This window comes from Microcaecilia unicolor, chromosome 8, assembly GCF_901765095.1.
Source record: "Microcaecilia unicolor chromosome 8, aMicUni1.1, whole genome shotgun sequence".
Taxonomy (NCBI): domain Eukaryota; kingdom Metazoa; phylum Chordata; class Amphibia; order Gymnophiona; family Siphonopidae; genus Microcaecilia; species Microcaecilia unicolor.
This window is the reverse complement of record NC_044038.1, coordinates 74,494,322-74,521,469: the sequence shown is the minus strand read 5'-3', so window position 1 is coordinate 74,521,469 and position 27,148 is coordinate 74,494,322. Positions and strand designations below refer to the sequence as shown.

General features: G+C 46.1%; 1 protein-coding gene across 1 annotated transcript in view; it reads right to left on the bottom strand.

Moving 5' to 3' along the window:
* Positions 1-14,074, bottom strand: part of LOC115476093 (persulfide dioxygenase ETHE1, mitochondrial-like) — a 61,778-nt gene extending 47,704 nt beyond the window's left edge. Inside the window, exons 1-4 of the mRNA XM_030212247.1 lie at positions 13,865-14,074; positions 5,362-5,506; positions 4,998-5,146; positions 2,627-2,756 (exon numbers count right to left, since the gene is read on the bottom strand). Of these exons, the coding sequence (XP_030068107.1) occupies positions 2,627-2,756; positions 4,998-5,146; positions 5,362-5,506; positions 13,865-13,981 (541 nt within the window). The 5' untranslated portion in view covers positions 13,982-14,074. The remainder of the gene's footprint in view (positions 1-2,626; positions 2,757-4,997; positions 5,147-5,361; positions 5,507-13,864) is intronic.
* Positions 14,075-27,148: the final 13,074 nt, after the last annotated feature.

Here is a 27,148-nt window from a genome sequence, read left to right as displayed (position 1 = left end):
AAGCAATAGATTGTATATCATCTAAGAAGGAGTATATAAGAACAGTCATACAGCAATATACAGTGAAACCACTTTGGATTTTGATGAAAACTTTTATATTTGGAGTGGGAGGAGTTCTACCATTTTGAAAGGATATTTCAATCAAATGCCAACTACTTGACAGATATTGTCCCCAGTGGGTAGTCACACCTCTTCCTGCTGCATCACAAACCACAAGATCCTATTGGCAGAGTCAAATGAGGGGGGAGGGTTCTGCACTTGCTGCAGGTACTAATAGGAATGAACTGGATGGGAGGAATGTGGTCAGTGTTGCCAGGTGGGCGGTTTTACCGCCCAATTGGGCGGTTTTCCGCGACCCGCCGCGGGAAATTTTTGCCCGCGGCGGGTTGCGGTTTTTTGGGCTGTTTTTGGCCTTCAGGGCGGTTTTTTCGGCCGCGGGGGGCGGGGTTAGTGACGTTTTTGGGCAGGGTTAGTGACGTGGGAGGCGGGGCCGATGACGTGGGAGGCGGGGTTGATGACGGCGGGGGCGGGGGTGTCAGGGGCGGGGTTTGTGTTTGGGCGGGTTTTGGGCTGTTTTTTGGGCTCGAGTGGGCTGGAAAAAAATTTTCCACCTGGCAACCCTGAATGTGGTCTCAGCAGTGCAGACATAAAGAAAAGGGTGGGGAGACCTCAATGAGAAAATTCACAAGCCCCTACCCCAACAATGTTAACTCGCTGAACCAACCTTACTGGGGATCTATATTTTCCATTATGGACTACAAAGTAGGGGAACAATTAATGAAATAAAAAATGTACATGAGACATGGTGGAAAAGATAATACTTGGATGGGGCGTTGATCTTGTTCCAGGCTGAAACATGATCTAATACTCCATTAATTCACAAAAACAGCACATTTTCTCTCGCGGGACAAGAGACAGCACAGCACACATTCTGGAAGATTCCCCAGACAGGAATCTTTAAGCATTCTTTCTGTAGATGTTCTGCCCTCCTCCAGCAGGCCTTCACCCTAAAGGAAGGAGACAGAATTCAGGCCTCCTATCCCAACACCTCCACCCCAATTTGAGCTGGTTGGACCTCACTTCTCTCCTGCTCATTCCACCGGGATTCAAGATGTGCTCACCTTTGGGACTCAGATCATGCAAGAACTTTACAAGCCTGCTTAGTGAAGTTGTGAGCCACTTGACTGGAGATTTCCCTCAGCTACTGCACATCTTAGGGGAAGAACGTACAGGGTGCAGAAGATACTCAGGGACTGCTGGATAAACCAGCACGTAGAGGCAAGGAGAAAAGGGGGTAGAGACAGCCCTCTAGATAGACAAATCCTTCCTGGGACATAGCATGTGAGGCGCCTGGTAAATTACAGTCAAAGAAAACAGATTGCTTGCCTACCTAGAAGCAGTGTTGAGATGAGGGCTTGAGGGAGCCCAATTCATTGATTGCCCTGTAGATAAGGACACCAAAAATGGTAGGGGACCCTCTGGTCCTGTAAAGCCCTAGGCTTTACTGCAGCCTGACCACAACATAAGAAATTAAACTTTCTTTTAAATTTCAAAAGTGATTAGGTAAGAATTTACTCCTAGACGGCATACATACTCCTAAAGAATAACCCCACTGGGACTTGCTGCTGTTAAGGTACTTCCTGCTAGATGGAAAACACTGATCTGCCTTCCTGCTAGCCTCTCTCATATGAAGTTCTCCCTCTCCTATTCTTAATTTTAGTACATCTGGTGCTGGCCACCAGGTCAATGAAGACGGACAACTGGTCATCTCCCAAGACTCATAGCTCTCTAGAATTATCCTGGAGTCTCTGCAAATTAAAGGTTAACCTGCAAGCTATCCTAGGAAAAAATTCAGGATGCTAATAAAAAAAAAAAAAAATCCAAAATGCAGAATGGGAAAAAAAAATTGGTTCTTGTTAGCTTCATATATTCCTGGACCTAATTTTGCAAAGTCAAGATGTAAAGAGACAGCAAGAGCAATGATAATCTGTTACAGGAGATAGAGCCAATTACAAATCAATATTTGTTTGGGGGGCAGGGGGGGGTTAGCCTAATGAACAGATTATTATTTTTTTTTTTTTTACAGAACAGAATGGCATTAACACACAGATAACCCCATTAACAGTAAAACCCACATTAACAGTAAAACCCATTGTCTTTAAATGTGTATGTAACCTGCTTTAACCTTGCATATACATGGAAAATCTAACACATATCATCCCCTAGCACATGCATAGGTGATTATCTTCTGCTGCAGGCTGGGAATAAGCTGCTCTATAGAGGTTCAGCAAGCCCAAACATCCACCACCATCATTCCATGCGATGAAATAGCTAGTAAATACAATCACACACACCCTCGTGCATGCTGGATTTTTAAGGACTACAAATCCAAGAATATTGGGCTACAGTTATATAGTCTGGCATAGACGCTTTAGCACTTGTCACATGGCTTTGTGATGGCACAATATCAGTCTGGCTTTTAAATACCCCCATTTTTGAGCATGAAAAAAAAAAGTGGTGTGGGTGAGGAGGAGAAGAGATCTGCACAGGTATGAGGAGCCACCCACCTCCCACGTGACCAAAAGGAGTTAGCAAGTTCCTCTCAGACCCTGTTTGTGATACAGACCCTGCTGAAAATCCGTGCGTCCACAGCCGCGGATCAGGAGGGCATCCCCTGTAAATGCCATGCTTTGATCATCGAGGACATAGGTTAGGCAGCCGTCCGTGTGTCCTGGAGTGGCACGGGCTTCAAGAGACTGTAGAGGGAAGGAAAGGAGGCAGATGACATTAACCAGCAAACCACATCTAGTTAACCAAAAATAAATTAACTTTTTAACAAGCAAATAACCAAAAGAGTTTTAATCAGAGCCACAGAGGTGGCACAAAATTACACTGCTGCACAAACAGACAACCATCTCATTCCATCCTGGAAGTGGTTGCATCTGTGCTTATGTTTCAAATCAATCACATGTGAATGGACTGGGAATAGCATTTACAGTTATTGAGTCTTCTACTGCCAGCTATTGTACAGAAACATGACAATAGGATAATAGATACTTCCATCCTCATCTTCTGCTCAGCATGCCTAGCTCTGTCCTTTCACCTTTAAAAGTTTCTGCATGCGTCCTATGCCTTCTAGCCCCAACACTATTCTAGTCTCCATCTCAAACTGGGAGGCTGTTCCAGGCATCAACCACATGCTTTGTGCAGAAAACTTTAAGATTACCGTATTTTCACGCATACAACATGACCATTATATGTGTTTTTGCAATCCATGAGAGACCCCCCACCCCGCATTCTTTCCTATATGCATGAGCTCGCTATAAGAATTTATTTTTAGATGGCCTCACTGTAGTCTTCCATGTGTCCTGCATATCTCCCTTTCCCTCTCTCCTTCCCCTACCTGCAGTCCTCATGCATCCAAAAGAAAATTATTTAAGTCATGGGGAGGTAGAATAACCCTTCCCTCTTTCCTTCCCTCTCCCCACAGTTATCCTTACTTCACTGCTTTCTACAGCACAACAGTCCTCATCAAGGCAGCATCAAGAGCATCAGAGGGAAGGCCCCCCGACACTGCCTAAGCTGCCTGTCTGGATTGTGGAGGACTGCATGGAGGCCTTGTAAACTGCGGGTACATCCCTGGCATCTGTTTTGGGGCAAATGGAAGCAGTGGCTCTGCAGAACACTGACAATGCAGAACCCAATCCAGCATGTAGCCCTGCAGAATTGCCAGCTGCGATGAACTGTGGGAGATACCTTTCCAGTGAAATTGAGGTAATGAAGAGGAAAGGCCCCATGCTGCTAGATTTTCACTCATAACGCATGAATATGGTATATTCATGGGCACATTATATGAGTTTTTTTTTTTATACATTGCACGGTAATTTCTGCACATTATACATGTGAAAATACAGTATTCAAGTCTTCCCCTTCTACCCTCCTCTCATGAATTCTCATTCTAGCCTTCTTCCATTGAAAGTAGCCTGCCTCTTGTTTATTTTACCTTGAAAGTATTTAAATGCTTCAGATCACCTGTTCCCACTTACTCCAGGGTATACATGCTTAGATCTTTAAATCAGACCCCATATACTATCTTAATATCTATTCTCTGGACCAGTATTTCCCCAATCAGTATACTATGGCACACTGGTAAGCCTTCAGGCATTGGTAACTTATCCCCACTCTATGGGATACCTAATCAGGTCCAATGTTCACATCCAGATCAGCACATGGGTTCTGCTCAGCAAGATACCAGCAATACACAAACTGCAGAAGCGCCTGCCTGAGCACTAATGCATGCCCCTCTCCTTCCTAGATAGGAGCATGAGCACCACAGTGTGGGAATTAACAGGCAATTAGTAAGGCACAAATAACCAGGCCCTGCTTGGTTCTGTGAGCTGCATAATCTCCCCCCTCCCAACCTTACTCCTTCGAGGCTTTCCATTCTCTGGAGAGGGTTTCAGTGCTCCTGTAGATTCTGGTTTGGACACAAGTCCTCTCATTTCCACACTGCCCCCATGGTGGATGACGCGCCACCAGCTTGAAAACATTTGGAAAAACGTTGCTCTGGACCAACTCCTTCCAGATTCTAGGGTAATATTTTGAAATATCCTCAACTACTGCAGGCTGTTTTGTTTTTGACTTGTGCATATTTTAACATTACTGGAAACTACTAAGCAAAAATTAGGGCGGGAAACTGACAATTCCACTGATCCCAGTGCCAAAGCACAACACAACACAAGTACACAAACATAATGCATAAACCTATGAAGCCATTCAGTGGTGCATAACAGATTCTTGCTGAATTTTCCAAATCCTGCCTTTGTTAATCACCTGGAAATACATGAGGAGGGTAAGAGGTGCAGAGAGAGATAGTGAGATAAAAACAAAGACACATACAGAACAAGGCATCTAGAAGTGAGAGATGGAGAGTCACTAACCACGTGGGGAGGAGGCAGTGAATGGGACAGATTTTCCACCCTTTCCCCACAACTCACAAACTTTCCAAACTTGATGCGATCCCCTTCCTGTATAAAGATGTCAGCACACGCGCCACTGTCTCGGGAGATGACACTCCTGCAGCCAGGGAGCAGTTTCTTCAGGATGCCTGTGCCTGTAATGTGGTCAGCGTGGCAGTGTGTGTTTGCTGCATCAAGAGAAGAAAATACAGAACCAAATTAGACCAGATGGGGAGAGGGAAAGATGATATCTTCCCCCAAGATCTGTCACTATTGGTGTACTCGGGCACTACCTAGCAGACAAAACCAGGCAATCTGTGCCAGATGTCTGGATACTGCCAGGCTGTCAAAGCTTTTTATTCCTGGTGCTCAGTACATGTGAAGGAAAACATGTGATTAATACCTGCATACAACACATTCAGGCTGAGGTCTTTCACAAGCTTAGCATCCCGTGGAGCAGTATCCAAGACAGGGTCTATCAGGACAGCTTCCTTGCTCTCTGCATCTGCCAGCAGATAGGTGTAGGTGGCACTCACTGGCTCAAATAGCTGCATAGAGAAAAAGAGAAGGAAATGGACAGGAAGCTCCAGGGCGTTATTACTCAGTGGCATCCAACATCATTTTTCTTCCAGAGATTACAGAAACCAAATATTCTTGGTGGCATATGTTCTTTGAGAAGATACTATATCCCTCTCCCCTTCAGCCACTCAGGAAGGCTTCCCTAATTTTCAAAATAAAATGTACTGGCAATCTGGGAAAATTTTACTTCAAAATCAGGACTAGAGTTTAATGTTCAACTCTCAGGAAACTCGCCTGTGGCCTTCAAGCTTGTCTCTTCCTCTTTTCATCTCTCCATTTAAAGTTCAGATTCACACCCCAGAATCTCTGTAGACAATTTTCACAGCTATTTACCCATTACTCAATAAAAATGGCCAACCCAGATACAGTTAGAACTATACACAAGTTCATAGCCACAAGAAAAAAAAAAAAAAAGTTATTCTTGTGGACATGTTTAGGTCATGAGCGGAAATATAGCATATGCACACACACATTAGCTTCTACTGTATGCATTCTGCTTTGTCGCAATCCCTGCTGCCCACAAAACAGCAAGCATAAGGTCAACGGCCGCTTTGCAGCTGCACACTTTCAAAAACAAATGAAAACAGATTCTCTTGGCAGCCATTTTGAAGCGGCGCCGGGAGCAAGACAGGTCTGCAGCCACACCGGGCAGGAAAGAGGGGGCTCTTTCCTGCCCCAAAGAGACCACTAGACCACAAGGGCACAAATAAGGTAAAGGAGGGGAGGGGAGGATAGGACACCCTGAGGCCCACCTGCCTGTCCGCCCGGACAAAAGGGCATGCTGGCCAAAAACGACCCGGATGTCCCACAGTGTCCTCAAAAAGGGGACATGACCAGGTAAAACCGGACACATGGTAACCCTAGCCTTGAACTGAGGGGGTGTTTTAAACATGTAAAATGTATTGGATATTTTCCTGCATTGTGTTCTAAATTATATTGCTCCTGTTTGGCCAGCAGATGGTGCATGTTTATGCTTAAAGCTGTTAAGAGGACCGATTTCTCTTTTCTTATTTGGCACATAGATAATAGAAGTGTCTGTAGTGAGGTAAAGTTTTTATTTGAAACTTGACTGTTCTGGGCTCTGATTGGCCTGGAGTTTTGGAAGTTACCCAGCAGATGCTGACTGTTGCTTCAGTCTTAGCCAGGAAGAAAGAGATCTCTTTGCTGAGCTCGGTGAATTATATGTACAGATCTTCCCAGGTACTGTTTTAGACAGTATACAGATGTTTAGTTAGTGTTATAATTGATCCATATTTCAGTTACCTGTTATTGTTTGCCAATTGCACATTTTTGTCCACTGTTCCAAGTTCTGAGAATAAACACAATTGTTTGTGCATTCTGCCTGTCTGGACTGAAAGAATCCTGGTGGTCTGCGTATTCGTTCTGTGAGTGCATTCTGGGAACTGTGGGACCACTGGGAGTGTAGCTCCGCCCCTGGGTTTTTAAACCCAGTTATCCTCTCCTCCCCTACCAGCGGGGTGCCGTTTGGCGGCGGGAACGAGCCCACCCCGCTTCTAAGGCACCCCGCTGGCGCGAACGCAAATGCCCCTCAGTGCATGGCGCCATGTTATCTAACCTAAAAACCACTGGGGATAATTGGAGAGCGGGAGACTCGCCCAGAGGCAGTTGTGACCCAGTCAGTGGGAAGAGGGTGCTAGTGTAGAGCATAAGCGGCAGTTGCAGGCGCACCTGAGCTGTGCTGAGGATAGACTTAAGTGACCACGGGGTAACCACAGGTGGGTGGCTAGGCGATTTGTGACAGCCATTTTTTGTACAGCAGTAAAATGGCCGAATTTCCATTTTTTTTGTATGGCCATGCGCTAATTGGATTGGATTAACTTAATATACAAGTTTTAAAGCAGGTCGCAACAAAATTAAATATACTTTAAATATTACAATTATACAGAAATATTCAGTCAGAGAACTTAGCTAAAAGTTGATTTCAAAAAACTAGGTTTTTGTTGCCATTAGCATGCAGCCATTAAAAAAGAAAAAAATTTAAAGCATGAGCACTTAGTGACATCTATTCTGTAAGCATTAACGGCTCCGTGGTAATCCTGCACTAACCAGTGAGCACACAGTATTGTAGCATAGTAATGTAATGTATTTTATTTATTCGGATTTATTTACCGCCTTTTAAAGGAATTCACTCAAGGCAGTGTACAACAAGAATAAGTGAAACAAGCAATAGAGAATTACAGCAATCAAAATATTCAAACATTACGAAGTATGGCCTAGTATGCTACATTACAATGTTAACACAATAAAACAATTTTAATAGACAGCACAGAGTGTAAGCAAAGATGGAACATATAGATAAGATAGAGTAACAGAAGTAAGAAAATAAGGGACTAATGTAAAGAAAGTTGCCTGAACATTATCTTAGCTAGGGTAGGAATGGATAAACATATCCTGCTATAGTATGTGCAGCCGGTGTTATTTACTTCCTCTGTTAAAGGTCTGGTTGAAGAGCCAAGCTTTCACCTGCTTCCTGAAGTAGAGATAGTCTTATGTTAAGTGAAGCCTTTCAGGGAGTGTATTCCAGAGAGTGGTTGCTACTCTGGCTCGCTTGTGGGTATAACATCATGTGATATGCTTTGGAGAGGGTGTGGTTAAGGTACTCCTTGGGAGGATCTTAGTGACCTTGAAAGTGTGTAGAGGGAGATCCTGTTCTTCAAGTACTCTGGGCCATTTCCTTTAAGCGCCTTGAAGGTCAAACATTTAAATTTGACTCTGTACTGTACTGGTAGTCAGCGAAGTTTATGCACAAATAGTGTGATGTGGTCACGTCACTTACAACCTTGTATTAGTCTTGCTGCAGCATTCTGAATCAATTGGAGCTGATGCAAATCCTTTGTAGTTAGACCACTGTAGAGTGCATTACATTAATCTAGTCTTCATGTTATCATGGCATGCACATCTGAGACAAGGCTTGCCTTCTCAATGTAAGGAAAGAGGCAATGTAGTTGTCAAAAGTAACAGAAGCTGCTCTTGAAGGTTGCTTGGATTTGGGGGATCAGAGTAAATGTTGAACTGAGCTGTATTCCAAGATTCATGACTTGTGATGTGTTAGGGACCCACAGAAGCTAGGTTTTACTTGGGTTCAGGAAACGTTTGTTGCTTTTAGCCCATTCTCGAATTGAAGTAGGACAGGAAGTCAGTTTATTCAGGGCTGTGGGTAAGTCAGGTTCAATGGGTACGAGCAGCTGCACATCATCCTCACAGATGTAGAGCGAGTATCCACAGACCAAATCAGCTTGGCTAGTGGCTTGAGGTAGATATTGAACAGAATAGGTAGTATTGATCCTTGTGGTGCCCCACAGGACAGTGCCCATGGTGGTGATGAGATGCTCCTGAATAGTATGGACTGTTGCCTGTCTGATAGGGTCTGAACCAGGAAAGTACTGGTCCACTGATACCCGTTTCTGCCAATCGTGCTAGCATAATATCATGATCCACAGTGTCAAAGAGATAGTGCTGAGAAATCTAGCAGTACTAAATCCCGTCTCAGTTTCTGTGAAGATCTAGTAGGGATTCTGTTTTATAACCGGGTCTGAATCCAGATTGACATTGATCTAGCCAGTTTCTCTCTTCAAGCCAATCAGCAAGTTGATCACAGACTGTTTGTTCTATAAGATTTCATAAAAATGGGATGGGATACTGGCCAGTAATTTTCCAGTTTGTCCTGGTCAAGGTTGTTCTTTAGCAAAGGACGCACCACTGCCCTTTTTAATGCTGTTGGTAGATGCCCATTAGAAAGGGAGGCATTCACGATTTTTGTGGCACTTTCTATGAGGCCCCTACTTGCCTGCTACACTATCTTTGATGAGCAGGGGTCGAGGGAACAGGTAGTTGGTCAAAGGTCTCTTAGGATTTTGTCAAGGCCCTCATTGGGTTAAGGGAGTCCTACACATCTGTGTCAGGAGGGGACAAGTTTGTACGTCCTGGTTAGCTGATTGGAGATTGGGTGGGATTGCCTGTAAATCCTAGTGGAGACTTAAATTTGTTGGCAAAGTATGCAGCAACATCACTGCAGTTCAATTGTGACTGGACAGGTTGGTTCTGTCGTGGGGGTTGCAGTAGTCTGTTTACTATGCTGAACAGGTGCTTGGTTGAATTGGCTGCCTGTTTAATGCATTGAGAGAAATGGTTTCTGGCTGCTGTTAAGGCTTGGCAGTACTTTGTCAAGTGATTCCTACAGTTTACCTGTCCTCATCCAGGCAAGATTTACATCATCTCCTTTCCAGTTTCCATCCTTCACACTTAAGGGTCCGAAGTTCTGGAGAAAGCTAAGGTGAGTTTGTGAGTGGGGCATAAGAACTTTTTTTAGTGGTGCTGTTTTCTCTAAGATCTTAACTAAGTGTATATTCCAAATATCAATCTGTTCCGACACTGTAGTCTTTTCATCCACGTGTGTGATTAACACAGGAACGCCCACTCCAAAAATACATTTTTAAAATTCATTGGCACGCGCTAATTTGGTAGTTACTGCAGGCACATTTTGACCTGCATTAGAACCTAACACAACTTAGTAAAAGGGTCCTTTTGCTTTTAGAGATCTTTGTTACTGTTTTAAATATTGCAAAACCACCTAAGTGCATGGCTGATATGCAGTATATTAAAGTTGAAAAAATCAAAACAAAAAAAAAAACCCACAAACTAATATTTAAATAGAGAAGTGTACTAAAATGCAAAGGGGTCATTTTACAAAGGCTTGCTAGCATTTTTAGAATGCTAATGATTATCTCGCGCTAAACACTAGAGACGCCATAGAAATATATGGGTATTTCAAATGCTTAGTGCATGCTTATTTTTAGCGCATGCTAAAAACGCTAGTGCACCTTTGTAAAAGAACCCCAAAGTTATTTTGCAAAAGGGTCTTTACACATGAAAACACAAATATCAACATTTCTGATCAAAATTTCACATAAAGACCACACATATGAAAATTCTAAACAATTTCCTCTTTACAAGCAGCAACCTTTGGGCCATTTTACTAAGGTGCAGTAGGCCTAACGTGGGCAGTACTGTGGGACACGCTCTTCAAGTACCACGCTACTCCAGCTGTAAAAAAAAATGTTGCCACGGGAGGCATGTCTGGGGTGGAGGGTAGGCGTGCTTGCACTAATCGGGTAGCACAGGCATACCATGCGCTACCTGATTAGTGAAGGAGTAATATGGGAGTCCTTACCGCCTCCTAAATAAAGGTCCGTAAGGACTCCCGGCAGTAATGGCCATGCACTAAAAAAAAAAAAAAAAAAATCCAAATCACAGCCACATTTTAGCAGCACTAGAAAGTGGCAGGAGCGAGCGGCAAACCCATGCATTACTCATAGCGCCAGCCACTTCCTAGCGCAGCTTAGTAAAAGTACCCCTTTGTTTACTATAATTCTGATCAGAAGCAAACACAGGTGCTAGAGGCCAATAGCTCCTGCATTTGCTCCCCCCCCATGGAGAGAGCCAGCAACAGCGTGTAATAATGCTCTTGCGGCTCTGAATGCTAATTGCATGCAATCATGACTCTCCCACATTCTTCCCTCATGATCACTGGCAAGGGGGGGGAAGAAAAGGGGCTAGATATATAGATAGCAGTTCCACTGGACTACCAGGGTTTTTGTGTTTTGGGGATGGGGGGCCTGGAGATCAACTGGACCTCCAGGTCTTGTGTTTGGGGGGGGGGGGGCAGGCTAGATAGATAGCGGTTCCACTGGACCACCAGGGTTTTTGTATTTGGGGGGGGGGGGGGGGGGGCTTAGGTTTGAGAGGGCCAGGATAAAATCCCAGACCTGTTAAACCTCTTCTGCTGTTTAACAGATCCGGGTTTTTGACAGCCTGGACCCATCAAACAACTTCTGTGGGAGGATTGTGCCTGGGCATATGATAAGAGCTAATAGCGTGCATTAATTTGCATGCTATTAGCTTTCATCATAGGGAAGTTATAGACCCATGCTGTTCCGGCACTATTTGGAACAGCGTGGGGCTTCTGATCATCAGCACCTAAATAAGCTGATGCTGTGCAATCTCACACAGCAAGTCATTAACGTAGCATCAGCAAAAATCAGCATATAAAGAGAGCATCACAGGCCAGTTTCACAAAAAAAACAAAACAAAAAAAACTACTACACCTCCATGCAGTAATCCTTTTTGCCAACTCATAGGAAAGTTTCTGCATCCATCTCAACAGCACACCTGCTCAAGTGATATTGTGTGCCCTATGGTGAGCTCTCAAAACAAGAGACCACTAACCAATGAGAAATCTCACTGCTCAATACATCAGCTCAAAAGTTGTTAAATAAAAATTAAAAAGATAAAATAAATATATAGAAATAAGGAAAACATAAGCATATCACAAGCTACTACTACTACTACTACTACTACTTAACATTTCTAGAGCGCTACTAGGGTTACGCAGCGCTGTACAAATTAACAATTAAGGATGGTCCCTGCTCGGAAGAGCTTACAATCTAAAGGACGAAATGTCAAGTTGGGGTAGATAAGTTTTCCTGAGAAGAGGTGAAGTGGTTAGGTGCCGAAGGCGATATTGAAGAGGTGGGCTTTGAGCATTGATTTGAAGATGGGTAGGGAGGGGGCACGGCGTATGGGCTCAGGGAGTTTGTTCCAGGCGTGGGGTGAGGCGAGACAGAAGGGGCGGAGCCTGGAGTTGGAGGTGGTGGAGAAGGGTACTGAAAGGAGGGATTTGTCTTGAGAGCGGAGGTTACGGGTAGGGACGTAAGGGGAGATGAGGGTAGAGAGGTACGGAGGGGCCGCAGATCGAGTGCATTTATAGGTGAGTAAGAGAAGTTTGAACTGTATGCGGTATCCGATTGGAAGCCAGTGAAGTGACTTGAGGAGAGGGGTGACATGAGTATATCGGTTAAGGCGGAAGATAAGACGTGCGGCAGAGTTCTGGATGGACTGAAGGGGAGATAGATGGCTACGTGGGAGGCCGGTCAGGAGTAGGTTGCAGTAATCAAGGCGAGAGGTAATGAGAGAGTGGATGAGAGTTCGGGTGGTGTGCTCGGAGAGGAAGGGGCGAATTTTGCTAATGTTGTAGAGGAAGAAGCGACAGGTCTTGGCTATTTGCTGGATGTGCGCAGAAAAGGAGAGGGAGGAGTCGAAGATGACACCAAGGTTGCGGGCAGATGAGACGGGGACGATGAGGGTGTTATCAACTGAGATAGAGAGTGAAGGGAGAGGGGAAGTGGGTTTGGGTGGGAAAACAATAAGTTCAGTCTTAGACATATTCAGTTTCAGGTGGCGGTTGGACATCCAGGCAGCAATGTCGGATAAGCAGGCCGAGACTTTGGCCTGGGTATCCGCAGTGATTTGTGGTGTGGAGAGATAAAGCTGGGTGTCGTCGGCATAAAGATGATAGTGGAAACCATGAGAAGAAATCAGGGAGCCTAGGGAAGAGGTGTAGATTGAGAAAAGAAGGGGCCCAAGGACAGATCCCTGAGGAACTCCAACAGAGAGCGGGATAGGGGAGGAGGACGCACCATGAGAGTGTACTCCATGTCAATTACCATGTCAATTACCAGTAGAACAATTTGTACACAGCTAATAAAAATTAAAAACTCATAGATTAGGCAATAAAATGAAGCTTTGTGTTTTTGCAGCCTATGGAAGAACAGAACAGTAGTAGTAGTAGTAGAATGGGACTGACTCAATGGCACCCAAAGTTAGGCACCAGAAAGATCGTACTAAATTCATTCTATAAACAGTAATCCACGCCAAGAGTCCTTCATAGCATTGTGCTTAGCACAGATTCCAGGCCCCAATTTTCGATGCGAGAACTTACACCTGCTAAAAGCTTGTATAAATCCTCATGGCAGTTGGGTACATGACCCTATTATTCTACAACACTACATTTTGGCAACACCCCTGCCCCTCCCATGGCCACACCTCCTTTACAATTAGACATGAGACAATTTAGACAGCTCAGCTGTGTTACAGAATGAACCCCCTGACAGATGCTAGTTAGAGCCAATTAACGCGAATACTTGATTGTTAACAGCTTGTTCCGCACCCAAATTTGGTCTATATTTACAAAATCGGGGGGTTCACCCAAGATCATGCAAAGTTTTGCTGTTCTGTTTTTTTTTTTTCAGAGGAAGCTTGTAATCATCTTCTCTTCCTGAGGACACAGGAAACGTGCAGTATCTCTGCCGTCTCTGCAGTTACATAGCAGGCAGAAAATGTATTTCGCTTTCAGTTTCCCCTTAGACACAGTCTAGCATCCGACTGACTTTCTCCCGTTTTCCTTGTATGTTTCCCAGCCTGTGACCTGTCTCTCCCCTTCCCCCACGACAGCAGCTCCTCTTGCTCACCTGCCGGAACAGGATGCCCTTCAGTTGACCAGCGCGAGCACAGTAATTTCGGGGACCAGCAGCTGCAGGGCCCCTACAAGCACCCAGGGCCACAATGATTTTACTACAGCGCCACATCACCTCTCTTCTAACGTCTCCCCTCGGACGCCGCCTGCATCATTGGTCAGAGGGAGCCTTTAAAAGCAAGGGAGGGCGCGCTCCCCAAGTGCGGCGATCCACCAGTCTTCACCTATCAGAAGACAGAGAGGAGTCAGGGGGCGGGGTAGAAAGAGGGATGGGCAGCTTCTTAAAAGAGGTACTCCTACAAGCGCCAAGAGCCGGCTCACACAGCGCTCGTGTACTGTGCGTTGTTGCTATTTCAAGTGCCCTAGATCCGGTTCAGTCGCGGGAAAGTAATCCAGTTCTGGTTTTGACTTGGATTTGTTCCTGGAATCCTGACTTTCCTAGAAGGCTGTATTTGGAATACAGCGTGATGAGCACGGCAGGAGCAGTAAATGGAAGTACACTAAAGCGAGCTGAAGAGGAAAATGAAATGAGTGACTGGCCGTCAAAGGCCGGAACCTTCTTCCTTGTAGCCGGATTTGTATATAGAGCTGCCAAATGAGGTCATGGATGTCTGGAAACTTTTAGAATTCTCTGTAGCACAACCGATGTGATTTACTTGTATTCATTATAACATAGGCAGCCGAGACACCTCAGTTTCAAAATTACAGATTCCCACAGCACACGCAACACAATAATGACACGACACATGGTATTTTCTTATGGCATAACACGGCCGCAGCTTTATTTATATACAGCACAATTCAACCCTGGTCATACCCAAGCCGGTCCAGCCTCTGGCTCAATGTCCAACCCAGTCCGCCGTCATAGCAAGACTGACCAATCGTCCACTGAGCTCCCCGCCGCCCAGCAAGGGAGCTCAACCGTAAGCACAGCTGCCCAGCTTACACCATCAGGCTTGGGTAACCCGCCAAAGCTGCGAAAGGATATATACAAGTACAATGCATAAGATAGTTTGGGGGGGGGAGGGCTGGGTGCACCTGGAGCCCGGACGCGAGAAGAGGTCGTCCGGGCTCTGCCCCTGGGTTTTTAAACCCAGTTATCCTCTCCTCCCCTACCAGCGGGGTGCCGTTTGGCAGCGGGAACGAGCCCACCCCGCTTCTAAGGCACCCCGCTGGCGCGAACGCACATGCCCCTCAGTGCATGGTGCCATGTTATCTATGGCTCCGTGCACCTATGGGACACTGCGCCTATCTTGAGTACACAAAAATAATTTCTGGGATGCTGCTGGGAACTAAGGATTTCTCCGTGATAGAACTAGTCTGCCCGCAGTGAGCAAGAGGCGTAGCCAGACCTCGAGTTTGGATGGTTGGAGGGGGTCTGTACCCTCTCCCCCCCTCCCCCTGCCGCTGCAACCCCACTGGCGGGCAGGGGGTGTAGTACAGGGCCGCTGAGAGACTGAACCAGGGTGGGACAGGGCCGCCGCCTCCCCCCCCCATCACTGCCCAATTGAAATACCTTGTTGGCTAGCGGGGTTCCCGAGGCCCCACCAGCAGAAGATGTGTTCTTCCAGCGCTGCTTTTCTGCTGATTGCCTGCCCCTGTGCTGCTGCTTTTTCTCTCAGGGCATGCTTGGTTTCAAAACTGAGTATGCCCGCCTGAGAGGAAAAGCAGCTGCTAAGCTGAAAGAAGAGCAGCGCTGGAGGTGCCCCTCCGGGTCCTCCCCAGCCTCCAAGGGGGGCCCTGGCCACGGCACCAGAGTTTTCTCTCTACTGTGCCTGTCGGAACACGATCACTGAGGTCCCATCTGGAGCAGGAGAGAGAGAGAGAGATCCCGGCGCCAGGCCCCCCTTGGAGGCCCGGACCTGAGGAATTTTGCCCCCCTTGGAGGCCCGGGCCTGGGGAATTTTGCCCCCCCCCCCCCTGCCGGCAGCCCTGGCATAGTAGACACACAATTTTGGGTGGGTCTGAGCTCAAAGTGGGTGGGCACGACCAGGGCCGTGCCAACCCGGTAAGCGGGGTAAGCACCGCAGGGGGGCGCCTGCCTAGAAGGGCGCCGCACCGGGCGCTGCCATCCAGTGCTATTTCAAAATCAAAATGAAAAAAAAAACCTTGGCGCGTCGGCGCTTATGCGCATGCTTCTGCTGCCTTCCTGCGCGCAGCGCTCGGCTCTTTGGCACCGCCCTGCTTCCCAATCGCCTTGGAACCTCGCTTTCAAAGGGTCACGTCTGCTGGACTGCCATCAGTTTTTGTAGCCCGCTGGCGCCGAAAATTGCAGCACAAGCTCTCCCTATTGCTATGGCCTGCTGGTTCACCCTGAGAGGTCGATTTGAAGCCGGTGATGGCAGCTTGCCTCATATGGGGGGTCGAAGACTGTCATGCATCTGCAATAACCTTCTCCTTTCATCATCAAGGTAAGAAAAAGGCAAAAAACTTGCCTTTAAGAGAACAAATGTTTTCTTGTTAGTCTCGCGGTAGAAGCCAAGCGTAGGGCCATCGGCGGGTGTTTGTACTGCATGGCTTTCTGCATTGGCGGTCTTTGTCAGCGCTCGCTAACATCGCGGTTACACGTGGCTGCTTCAGCACAAGGCCTGCTGGATTGGGGCCGTGTCTTGGTGTGCTCATTGCTGGACAGAGACGAGGATCTGACCCCCTCTAAACCTCAGGAGTTATGGCTGGAGATTGGTCCGTGGATTTGCCAATCTGTTGTAATTAAACAGTTAAGAAAATCTGTGTCCAGCAGAGCTGGTGAGCGGCCAGGCTGCAGTGGAGGTTGTGCAGGCATCTGTTGTGCATGAGGGGCATGATTAGTCAGTCTAAAGCATTGAAATGAAATAAATAATAAATGTGCTGGGCTGGTGCAGGTATTAGTTGGTTCACGCTCTCTCGTTGTGCAGATGGTGTATGTATAATCCAGGGATTACTTGAACAGTGCTGTACCCCTGTGTGAGTTTGGCTGCAGACTGACGGAAGCAGAAGGTTAGGTTCGTCTCATCTGGTTGTTGACCAACATGATTGAGGAAATGTCTGATGCTCGATACATGAATGATCTGTTTTGCTTTTGTGGATTTCTTTACGAAATCCGTTGATGAGACAATTTGAGAGAGAGAGATCAGAGATCCACCATTGGCTTCTTGAAATTGGACACTTCATTTCTCCAGTTAATTAATATTGTGCTGTCTCTTAGTTTTTCCCAGAGACAACCAAGCTAAAATTTGAATTTAAAATCTTAATTCCTTTTTTTTTTTTTAGGAGGGCCATCGGGGAGGGAAGGGGCAACAATAGGAGAGAAAAATATACCAGAGGGAGGAAGAGTCTGGGAGAGGAGGAAAGAGAGAAAGATAGGTAGGTAGCGGAACCGGGAGCAAGCAGCTAGATGCAATTTAATGTGTTAAAATGATTAATGCAAGTTAAGAATTTTAATGCATTAATTGTGTTAAAATGCATTAAATATACAGCCCTACTTTATATATATTTTTGTCCAGTAGTTTAGATTTAGATAAAAAAACATTTTGAAGCCTAGTGTCAGTAGGAGTTGGAGTCGGATGGTTGGCGTTGGAGGTTTGGTATATTGAAAGGTCTGTGGAGCAGGGACTGTCTCTTCATGTTCAAGTGTACAGCGCTGCGTCTAGTAGCGCTATAGAAACGCTAAGTAGTAGTAACATGTGGGGGGGGGGGCGCCAACTGACAGTCTGCAGGGGGGCACCAGAGACCCTTGGCACGGCCCTGGGCACGACAACCCCGACCACCCTGCTGTCTCGCTGCCCAGCATCTCTTCTTCCCCTCAGGTAATGGGGCATGTCACTTAACTTCACTCCCCTGTCCCACTACCATTAAATCTTTAGATATTCGCCAGCAGCGAGCAGTAGCTCTGCACTGGCTAAGGAGGTTTTAAAGAAAGGAGACTGCATGACCCTATCTGGACCATTGTGTGGGCTGAAGCCAGTGGGCGGAGCTTGCCGTTATATTGAGTGACCTCTAAACATGCAGACGCTATTGAAAACAATAGCAAACTTCTGAGATTTTTAATTGTTTTAGTAAACCTCCATGATTTTGCATTCTTTCTGTTAGGAGGGGATTTAGGGGGATAGATATAAGGGGAGTTGGGGTGGGGTTTGTGTGGGGGTGGGGTTATATTCAAAATGTACAGAGCTGTTTTTATTTGCAACTAGTAAGAAATGCCCGTTTCTGGCAAAAATGAAACGGGCGCTAGCAGGGTAATCCCCCTCCCCCCCCCCCGGTCCTCCCTCCCTCCCGAGTTGCAGACACCCCCTCCGTGCCTCCGTTCGAAGTTGCACACCTCTCCTCTTCGTCCCTTACTCCCTTCGTCCCTCAGTGACGTGGTTGCGAGGGCCGCCCCGCCCTCAACGTCATCACGTTTTGACGCGAGGGCCGCCCTGCCCTCAACATCATCGCGTTTTGACGCGAGGGCGGAACTACAGTGACTGGAGCCTGCAGGCCAAACCGGATATCTCGGGCGCCTCAAGTTTCCAGCATGAGGCTTCAAAGTGCCTTTTATATATAATAATAGATAATAGATGGTGTATTGTGGATTTCAGGGCTGCCCTATATGCCTTTATTTTTGCTTATGATGACAATAAAGATAGTTCTACGTAAAACAATGGCAAATGCTTATGACTGCCTGTGTTTGGAGGTTGTTTTTTTTTTTTACAGCATTTTTATTTATTTGCAAGGTTCCCGTATGTAGATATATATCAAATAAAATTTAAAATTACTAAAACAGCATTAAAATTTATTGTAGCTATTAGAAAGAGCAGTAATAAACTCTCTGTATTTTGTGCTCATCTTTCTACACTGGTCTATAGTGTACAGTAATACATGACCAAATTTCAGTGAGGATATCCTGTTTCCAAATAAGTTCATCATAACTGTTATAATTGGCCTTGGGAACCCTCTAACCGTTCTATAACCCAAGGGTTTTTTTAACCTCTTGGGTGCGGGGGTCCTGGGGCACGGGTCATCGTTTTGACTCCTGACGCAGGTGCGGGCGCTTTGGAGCGGCAGACTTGTTTTTGAGCTGCAGGAGTCCACACATCTTGGCCCCAACGCTCAGGCAGAGCCAGGGCCTTTCTTAAAGCTGCCCTCCTGCAGCTCCAAAAACAAGTCTGCTGCTCCGGAGCGCCCACATGTGCAGTGGGACAAGGCTTCAACTTTTTGACATCATGCCATCTCCTGTCATACAACCTCCTTGGCACTGGCTCCTAGCCTTCCCACTGACGCAACTTCATGGTCTCACGAACAGGAAGTTGGGTCAGAGGGAAGGCTCGGGCTGGTGTGAGCAAGTGGAGTGTGTTGCTGCTTGCTACCAGTGACAACCTTAAGGATTTAAAGATATGGGGGGGGGGGGTTCAGGCGTAGAGTTAAGTGATCCCCCAATCTCCTGAAGGGAGAGATGCCAGGAGTTTTTAGCTGGCGGGGCTTGGGGATCCCCGCCAGTCACATTGTGTCACAAACACAGGACGGTGAGCCCTTGAGCCTTAGTCAGACCCCGACTGCAGTAGACAAGTCCCCTGGGCACAAGGCAAGGTGATCCTAGGCTAGAACCAAGGCAGCACTGGGCAAGGTAAGGCAGGACTAAACAAGACTGGGCAAGGCAAGGAGGCTATGCAAGACACAACTGGACAAGGCAAGGAACCAGGCTAAAACTGGGTCCAGACAGACATCAGGAGAGCAAGGCAAGAACTGGATCCAGATGGGACTGGACAGGACAAGGAGAAAGATAGACAAGACTAGGACTAGATGCTGAAGGCAAAGGAAGGCAAGGTCTAGACAAGACAGGGCAGAAACAAGAGTCCAAGGCAAGACTAAGTCTGGAGATAGGGCAGGAGCTTGGCAGGAACTTGGAGACAAGGCAGGAGCTTGGCAAGACAGGAACTCAGAGATAAGGCAGGGCTGGAGTTTGGCAGGAACTCGGAGACAAGGCAGGGCTGGAGCTTGGCAAGAACTCAGGGACAAGGCAGGACTGGAAGCAAGGCTAGGTCTGTAGAGAAGGCAGGCACTTGGAGTCAAGGCAAGGCTCAGCTGGAACACAAAGGCAAGGCAGGATCTGGGAAATATGGCAGCAACTAGAACGAGGCAGGAACTCCTAACACAAGGAGACCTCATTGCGAAGGCCCTGATGGAGGGCAGGCACCGTCTTTAAGTACCCCCAAGGCTGGAAATGGGTCTCTGCAGGCGTCCTGGAACTCCAGCACACTGCCCCTTCAAAGGCAGATCTTCAGTGCGTGTGCGTGCCCTAGATGGGCCGACATCGCAGCAAAGGAGCAGCCATCATCCGAATGAAAGCCACAGGACCGGCCCGAGGAGCAACACAACTAAGGGCGAGGTGGGAGTGCATCCATGGGCCCAGGGCAGGGCCATGACACATTGCTACTCTGCTGCTGCTAGGTGGGCCTGTGCCCACCTGTATCTACACCACTGTCAGGCAAATGCAGAGAGTGCAGATGCAGAAAGAGTCAAAATAGATTTGAGGAAAACATCAAGAGTGCAGGGGATTAGGAGCTGGAGACACCCAGAATTCTTGGCTTTCTCTGGGAAGCTGTGTTTAGCACTTTCAGCACTGTTTTTTTCTGTCTCTAGTTTAAATCTAGTTGGAGTTAGGAGAGCAGCTCCTCCTCTCTCCTTCCTGCCCTGGGTGACTCAGCTGCCTTGCTGTTCTACGTGACTGTACACAGGCAGCATGAATCCCTAACCCTGCCTTGCTATGCCTGACGTAAGCAAAGATTGCAAAATACAGTTAGGGAGACACAAAAAGCCAAATTCCTAGAAAGATTCCACCATTTCTACTATGACCTGCAACTTACTGGGCGATTTTTTTTTTAGCAGTTTCAATGCTCCTGCTTTGGCAGTGGTCATAATATTTGCATACGTGGGGTAAAAATATTCAAATAGCAGTACATAGAATGGCATAATGTGCTATTTACAATATTAAACAACTAGTTAAAAAAAGGCCCGTTTCTGACACAAATGAAATGGGCGCTAGCAAGGTTTTCCTCGGAGTGTGTATGTTTGAGAGAGTTTATGTGAGAGTGACTGTGTGTGAGAGAGAGAGTGAATGTGCGAGTGTGTGTGTGTGTGTGAGAGAGAGAGAGAGTGCGTCTGGGTGCGAGTGTGTCTGTGAGAGAGAGTGTGTGGGTGAGAATGAGAGTGTGTGCAAGTGCGTATGTGAGACACAGTGTGTGAGAGAGAGAGTGTGTGTGAGACACAGACTCTCTCTGAGACTGAGTGTATGAGACCAAGAGAGTGTGTGAGTGACTGACACATAGAGAGTGAATGTGATACAGTGTGAGACAGAGTATGTGAGAGACAGTGTGTGAGAGTGAGAGAGAGAAAGACATTGACTGTGTGTGAGAAAGAGAGTGTGTGTGTGACAGAGATACCCCCCCCCCTCTCTGGTGTCAGGCCCCTCTCCCTCCCTCCCTCTCTCTCTCTGGTGTCTGAGCTTACTGTGCAGGATGCTGAGCTCTGGCTGTGCTTCAAGGAACTGACCAATCCTATTTAATAGAATGCACCGCCAACATTCTGAAGCCAAGAAACCTCGTGTGGTTGGTCACTTCTGCTTGTGACGAACCCGGAAGTACGTGATGTCAATTCAGGAGATGGATACAGAGAGCAGGAATGCCTCAGCCATGCAGTCAGCTTCAGAATGTTGGAGATACGTTTTATTATATAGGATACGTGATAAAACTTATTGATAGAAGCAAAGCAACCTTTGTGCAGGTGTCTAAGGCAATGCCCAGAACTTTCATACCCCTCCATATCAGGTCAGCAGCCAACGTCCAACAGCTCCCTTACACTTTAGCTTTATTAAAATTCTTATATACTAGTAAAAGAGGACCGTTTCTGGAACGAATGAAACGGGCGCTAGCAAGGTTTTCCTGGGAGTGTGTATGTTTGAGAGAGAGAGCCAGAGTGAATGTGCGGGTGTGTGACGAGTGAGACTGTCTGTGTGACAGTGTGTGTGTGAGAATGAGAGTGTGTGACAGGGCCCCCTCCCCTGTTCCTAATGCCCCTCACCCCGTTCCCTCCCCTCCTTTTCCTCCTCCTTCCCAAACTTTGGGTTCCTTAAGGCTTTCAAAAGTCTATGTACCCCCGTGGCCCTAACGCCCATTATCCGGATACCCCACCGCTTTCCTCCTCACCCCTCCCCCAAGATGTAATACTTTCACGTCCTTCATTTTTTTTTAAAGTGTCCCATCTACCCTGTGTGCTAATGGCCAGCATTGATATTGTTTTCCTGTCCCAAATTTGCATGTCTTTCAGTCATTCACAACTCCCCCCCCCCCCCCCCTCCAGTTTAACACTTTCGTTTCCTTCAGTCTTTTAAAACTCTCCTATCTACCCTGTGTCCTAATGGCCAGCATTCAGATTGTTTTCTTTTCCCAAATGTTCATGTCTTTCAGTCGTTCAGAACTCCCCCCCCCTCCCCCCATTTAACACTTTCGGTTCCTTCAGTCTTTTAAAACTCTCCTATCAACCCTGTGTCCTAATGGCCAGCACTCAGATTGTTTTGCTTTGCCAAATTGTCTGTCACTGAGGTCAGTGCGTGCCTGCCTAGCAGACCACTTCCGGCAGGCATGGTCCCAAGCACATCCTGTTGGAGGTGAGAATTATTATATAGGATAACTACACAATACAAATTAGTGATTGAGCCAAGTGGTTTACTTTAAAACATTCATAAAAATAGAGGTTAACATCCAAAATACAGACAGAAATAAATGACAATAATAAACACTACTCTCTCCACAATGCTAGCTGTAGAACTGGTGTAAGATATGCACATAACTTATAGTATTCTTTAAATTATGTACAGTGCAATCCGCTTAAGTGCAAGGGTCTGGGACCAAAGAAATGCATGCAGTTAACCGGAGCGTGCACTTAACCGTTGTGACCCAAAGAAGCTTGACATCTGATAAACATATGTATAGTACTGTTTATTATTATACATACAGTATACAGTCTCCATTAACTGACGTTAGGCTTACTTGAAGTAATCAGTTATAGTCCTCTATACACTATTGGGTCTGTGAGTTCCAAAGACTAGGTCTGCCAGATGGTAAAAACTGTCATAGCACTGACATCCAGTGTCCTCCACATAGGCCCTCTTGCAAAAGTGACAGGAAGAGGTTGTTGAATTTCGTCAGCATGTGCCTCGCTGCTCATTTCATCCTCTGTTTCATGATCAGCCATTGTTGCCTGCGTGTAGGCGCATATCTCGACATCAGTGCTGTCATCAGCTGTTTGTAGACCGTAATCAACAGCTATGTATCATTGAAACTCCTCTTCAGTAACACCAACTGGGATGTCAATAACCTGTTCATCTGATGCGTTTGCAACAGCTGCATCTGTTTTGTCCTTCTCTACATCCTTAACAAAGCTTGCCTGCTTGTAGCAGTTCACAATGGTTGCCTGTGTAACATGATTCCAGGCTTCTTTCTGCATATGTAGGGAATCCAACAGTGATAGATTACGAGCCAGTTTAACATCACGTTTATCCTTGCCAGTCTGGTCATCCATAACACTCATCAGATGACGTAGCACAAGAGTCTGTTAATGTTCTTTGAAATTGGCTATTATGCCCTGATCCATAGGTTGGATCAAAGAGATAGTGTTTGGTGGCAGGAAGACCACCTTGACGTTAGACAGCCTGACATCATCCCTGTGTGTAGCACAATTATCACACAGCAGCAAAATCTGACGTTTTTGTGCCCGCATTCTAGTGTCTAACTTCTTTAGCCACTGCTTCCAAATTTCCCCAGTCATCCATGAATTTGCGTTAGCCTCATATGACACAGGAAGTCGCTTTACTTTCTTGAAGCAACGGGGCTGTTTGCGCTTTCCAATGACGAGGGGTTCCAACTTCTCACTCCCATCCATATTGCAGCAAAGGAGGATCGTCATTCGGTCAACGCTTTACCTCCAGTAGTTTCGGCATATTTGAATGCAAGTGTTCCATCAGGAATCGCTCGCCAGTAGAGACCGTTTTCATCAACATTGAAAATGTCACGGGGTGCAAACTCATTCAAGATGGTAGGAAGAACTGAAACAACTCAATTTTTGGCACCAAAGTCATCAGCGTCTTGTTTTTCACCATGCTGTTTCTTGAATTTTATACTGTTCCTCTCCTTCCATCTTTCCAACCATCCAACAGTGGCTTTTAATTCAGTTAGTCCAAGACTTTCAACTAGCTGGTTAGCTTTCTCCATAAGCAGTGGACCACTGATAGGAAACTGTCTGCTCCTGACTCGAGAAAACCACCGAAGAGCATCTTCTACCTCCTCAGCTTTTCCCGCCTGTTTTTGTTTCCGTTGTGGATTTGTATTGTTTTGCCAGTCTTCCAGAAGCTGGTCTTTCTGCTTCAAAACACGTGAAATTTGACTGGGATTGACACCATATTCTTTAGTAATAGATGCCTGACTTTGAGGCTTATTTTCAAAGCACTTAGCCTCCCAAAGTTCCATAGAAACATATGGAACTTAGCCTCCCAAAGTGCTTTGAAAATATGCCTCTTTGTTTTCTAATTTTTTAAGAACTTCTATTCGTTTAGCCAGTATTAAAGTCTTACAGTTCTGCTGCGACGACGACCCGTGTACGCTCTAACAACATTCTTTCGCTTATTCTGCCTGTGGCAGTTAAAAGGGTGGTAAATTTGAAATCTCATTGGTTGTCACGTGCAAATCGGCTTCTATATTCCGTGCACGCTCTTATGCGGAGTCTTTCCTGTAGAGGAGCGGTCTGGAACCATGCATATAAGCAAATCTTGCACTTATCAGTGGTGCGCTAAACCGATTTGTCCCCATAGAAATTGATGGTGCCAAAAACGGGACCAAAGTACGGCATGCAGTTAAACAGAGCATGCGCTTATCCGACGTGCACTTAAATGGAGTGCACTGTATCTAACTTTGCATTCTACCCACACTCTGCCCATGTGTACGTCCATCTGCAAACTAGGCCTTATCAAAGATATAGAACAGTGCGTATGTAGGCAGGTATCTGGCACTCACACACATATATGTAGACATACATATGTATATGACAGTATGCTAATCAGAATTACCCCCATACTAATAAAGTGTCTGCATGCAGTGTGCTAAACATACAGAGAGAGATATCAAAGTGCTTATGTGGTTGGTGTTGGTAATGACTGCATAAACAATTTAAGGTCATTCACCTCGCTTGCATGCATCACAGCCAGTGGACTATCAGTCTTGTGGCCAGCCTATTAGATGATGTAACAGCTATAAGAGAAGGATCCCGACTGATCAGCCCGTTTCTCAGTGGAGATCTCATGCACAAATTCTTGCGAATGAAACTTCTTTCGGTGGAGTAAAGGGGACATCCATCTAAATGTGGACACCTATTTTAGACACTCTGATGGCAAGAGTTTGCTTTGTCTTGTTAAATGATATAGAAATTTAACTGTTAGCAACACTTGAAGGATAATTCTTTGACGGGGTGTGTGGAGGAATGGTGGAGGGACGGAGTTCAAGGGAGTTGTGACATTGTACTGTACTTTTTGTTGCATTGGGCATTCTGGCATATTGAGTATCTTATGGTATCTGAGAGACTGAACTGCCCATTTACTGTTGGTTCTTTTGAAAATAAAGAAATTTCAACATAAACAATTTGAGGTTGATATTCAAAAAGATTTAAAAACAACCAGAAATGGCTCCTAACTGTTTAAGTCACTTGTCTGGGGCTAACCAATCATATTCAATGCCGCTGAAAATGCTTGGTTGCCATCTAAGCCGAAACCAGCTACTTTATGGGTGTTCTGAGGGTGGAATCATCACTTAGCCGGTTACGTGCCGATATTCAGAACTTAACTGGCTATGGTACCAAATAATTAGGACCACATAAAACACAGTCTTTATGGTGTTCATCATAGCCAGTTAAAGGGGCCTTTGTAAAGGGGCCCCTAAGTGCTGAATATCATACTTAGAGGTTCTTTTACTAAGGTGCACTAGTGTTTTTGGCTTGCGCTACAAATCAACTGGTGCTAAACGCTGAGATGCCCATAGGAATATAATGGCCATCTCAGTGTTTTGTTGTGTTTTTCAGCATTGTATAAGGTTTCTTGTCTTTGCATCCAGTAGCAACTATACACAACGGCCTTCTTAAAGACCATCGCGCCCAACTATTATGTCTCCTAAGTTTATTTTCTCACACACTCACACAGACTCCTGATGCAGGCCTTTTGGCCGAAACACAACGTTGTGTTGAGTCGCTTCGATTATCAATAAACACTGTTTTATTAAAAACTGTTCGTGTTCCCGTCTCTGGAAACCTTGGTCTCTATTCCCACTCTTCTTCCTTTCCTCATCTAAGTGTTTATGCCAGCTGATTTGTAGCACGAGCTAAAAACGCTAGTGCACCTTAGTAAAAGACCCCCTTTACCGGCTATGTGTTTTCCAGCCACTTATGTGTGGATATTCAATGCCAGGCCCAGACATGACCCGGCACTGAATTTCCAGACATGAAGAAAAAAATGTTGTTCGCTGCCAGCTGAATATCTACGCCTTTATTTTTAATAGATAACTTTGACTCTTTATGCTACTAAACAGCCAAGCGTATCCATTTTCCCCCTAATAATAATCTTATGAACCCATCTACCCAACACATACCCAGAAGACAACGACATTGCTCCAGACTAAATTTCCCACCTTCCTCCCTTCCACATCACCTATCTTTACCTACTTATCTCTTTTATTACTGTTATATTTGTTATAGTATACTAGTAAAAAAGGCCCATTTCTGACAAATGAAACGGGCGCTAGCAAGGTTTTCCTCGGAGTGTGTATGTTTGAGAGAGTGTGTGTGAGATTGACTGTGTGAGAGAAAGGGAATGAGAATCAGAGTGTGTGCCAGGGGCCCATCAGTCCCTCCTCCCTCCCAGTTGCAGGGTCCCACTCCCTCCCTCCCTCCCAGTTCCAGGGTCGTCCCCCCTCCCAGTCCCAGGGTGCGTCTGAGTTTCAGGGTCCCCCACCCTCCGTCCCTCAGAGTTTCAAAGTCCCCACCCTCCCAGTTCCAGGGCCACCTTGCCTCCCAGTTGAAACAGCTGTAGACTTGTTTCTGATGGAGCAACAATTTAAAAAGGAGAATGTGGAGCAGCAGCTGCTAGGTTTGTTTGGTTTAGAGTGTATGGCAATGACGGCAGTCTGGGTGAGTAAAGGCAAGCTCCTAAGAGTCTGGAAGGAGTTAATTGTTTTAGTTGCAAGGAGCTGTGCACCCCAGCTGACCTTGTTAACCACCCAGGGCAGAG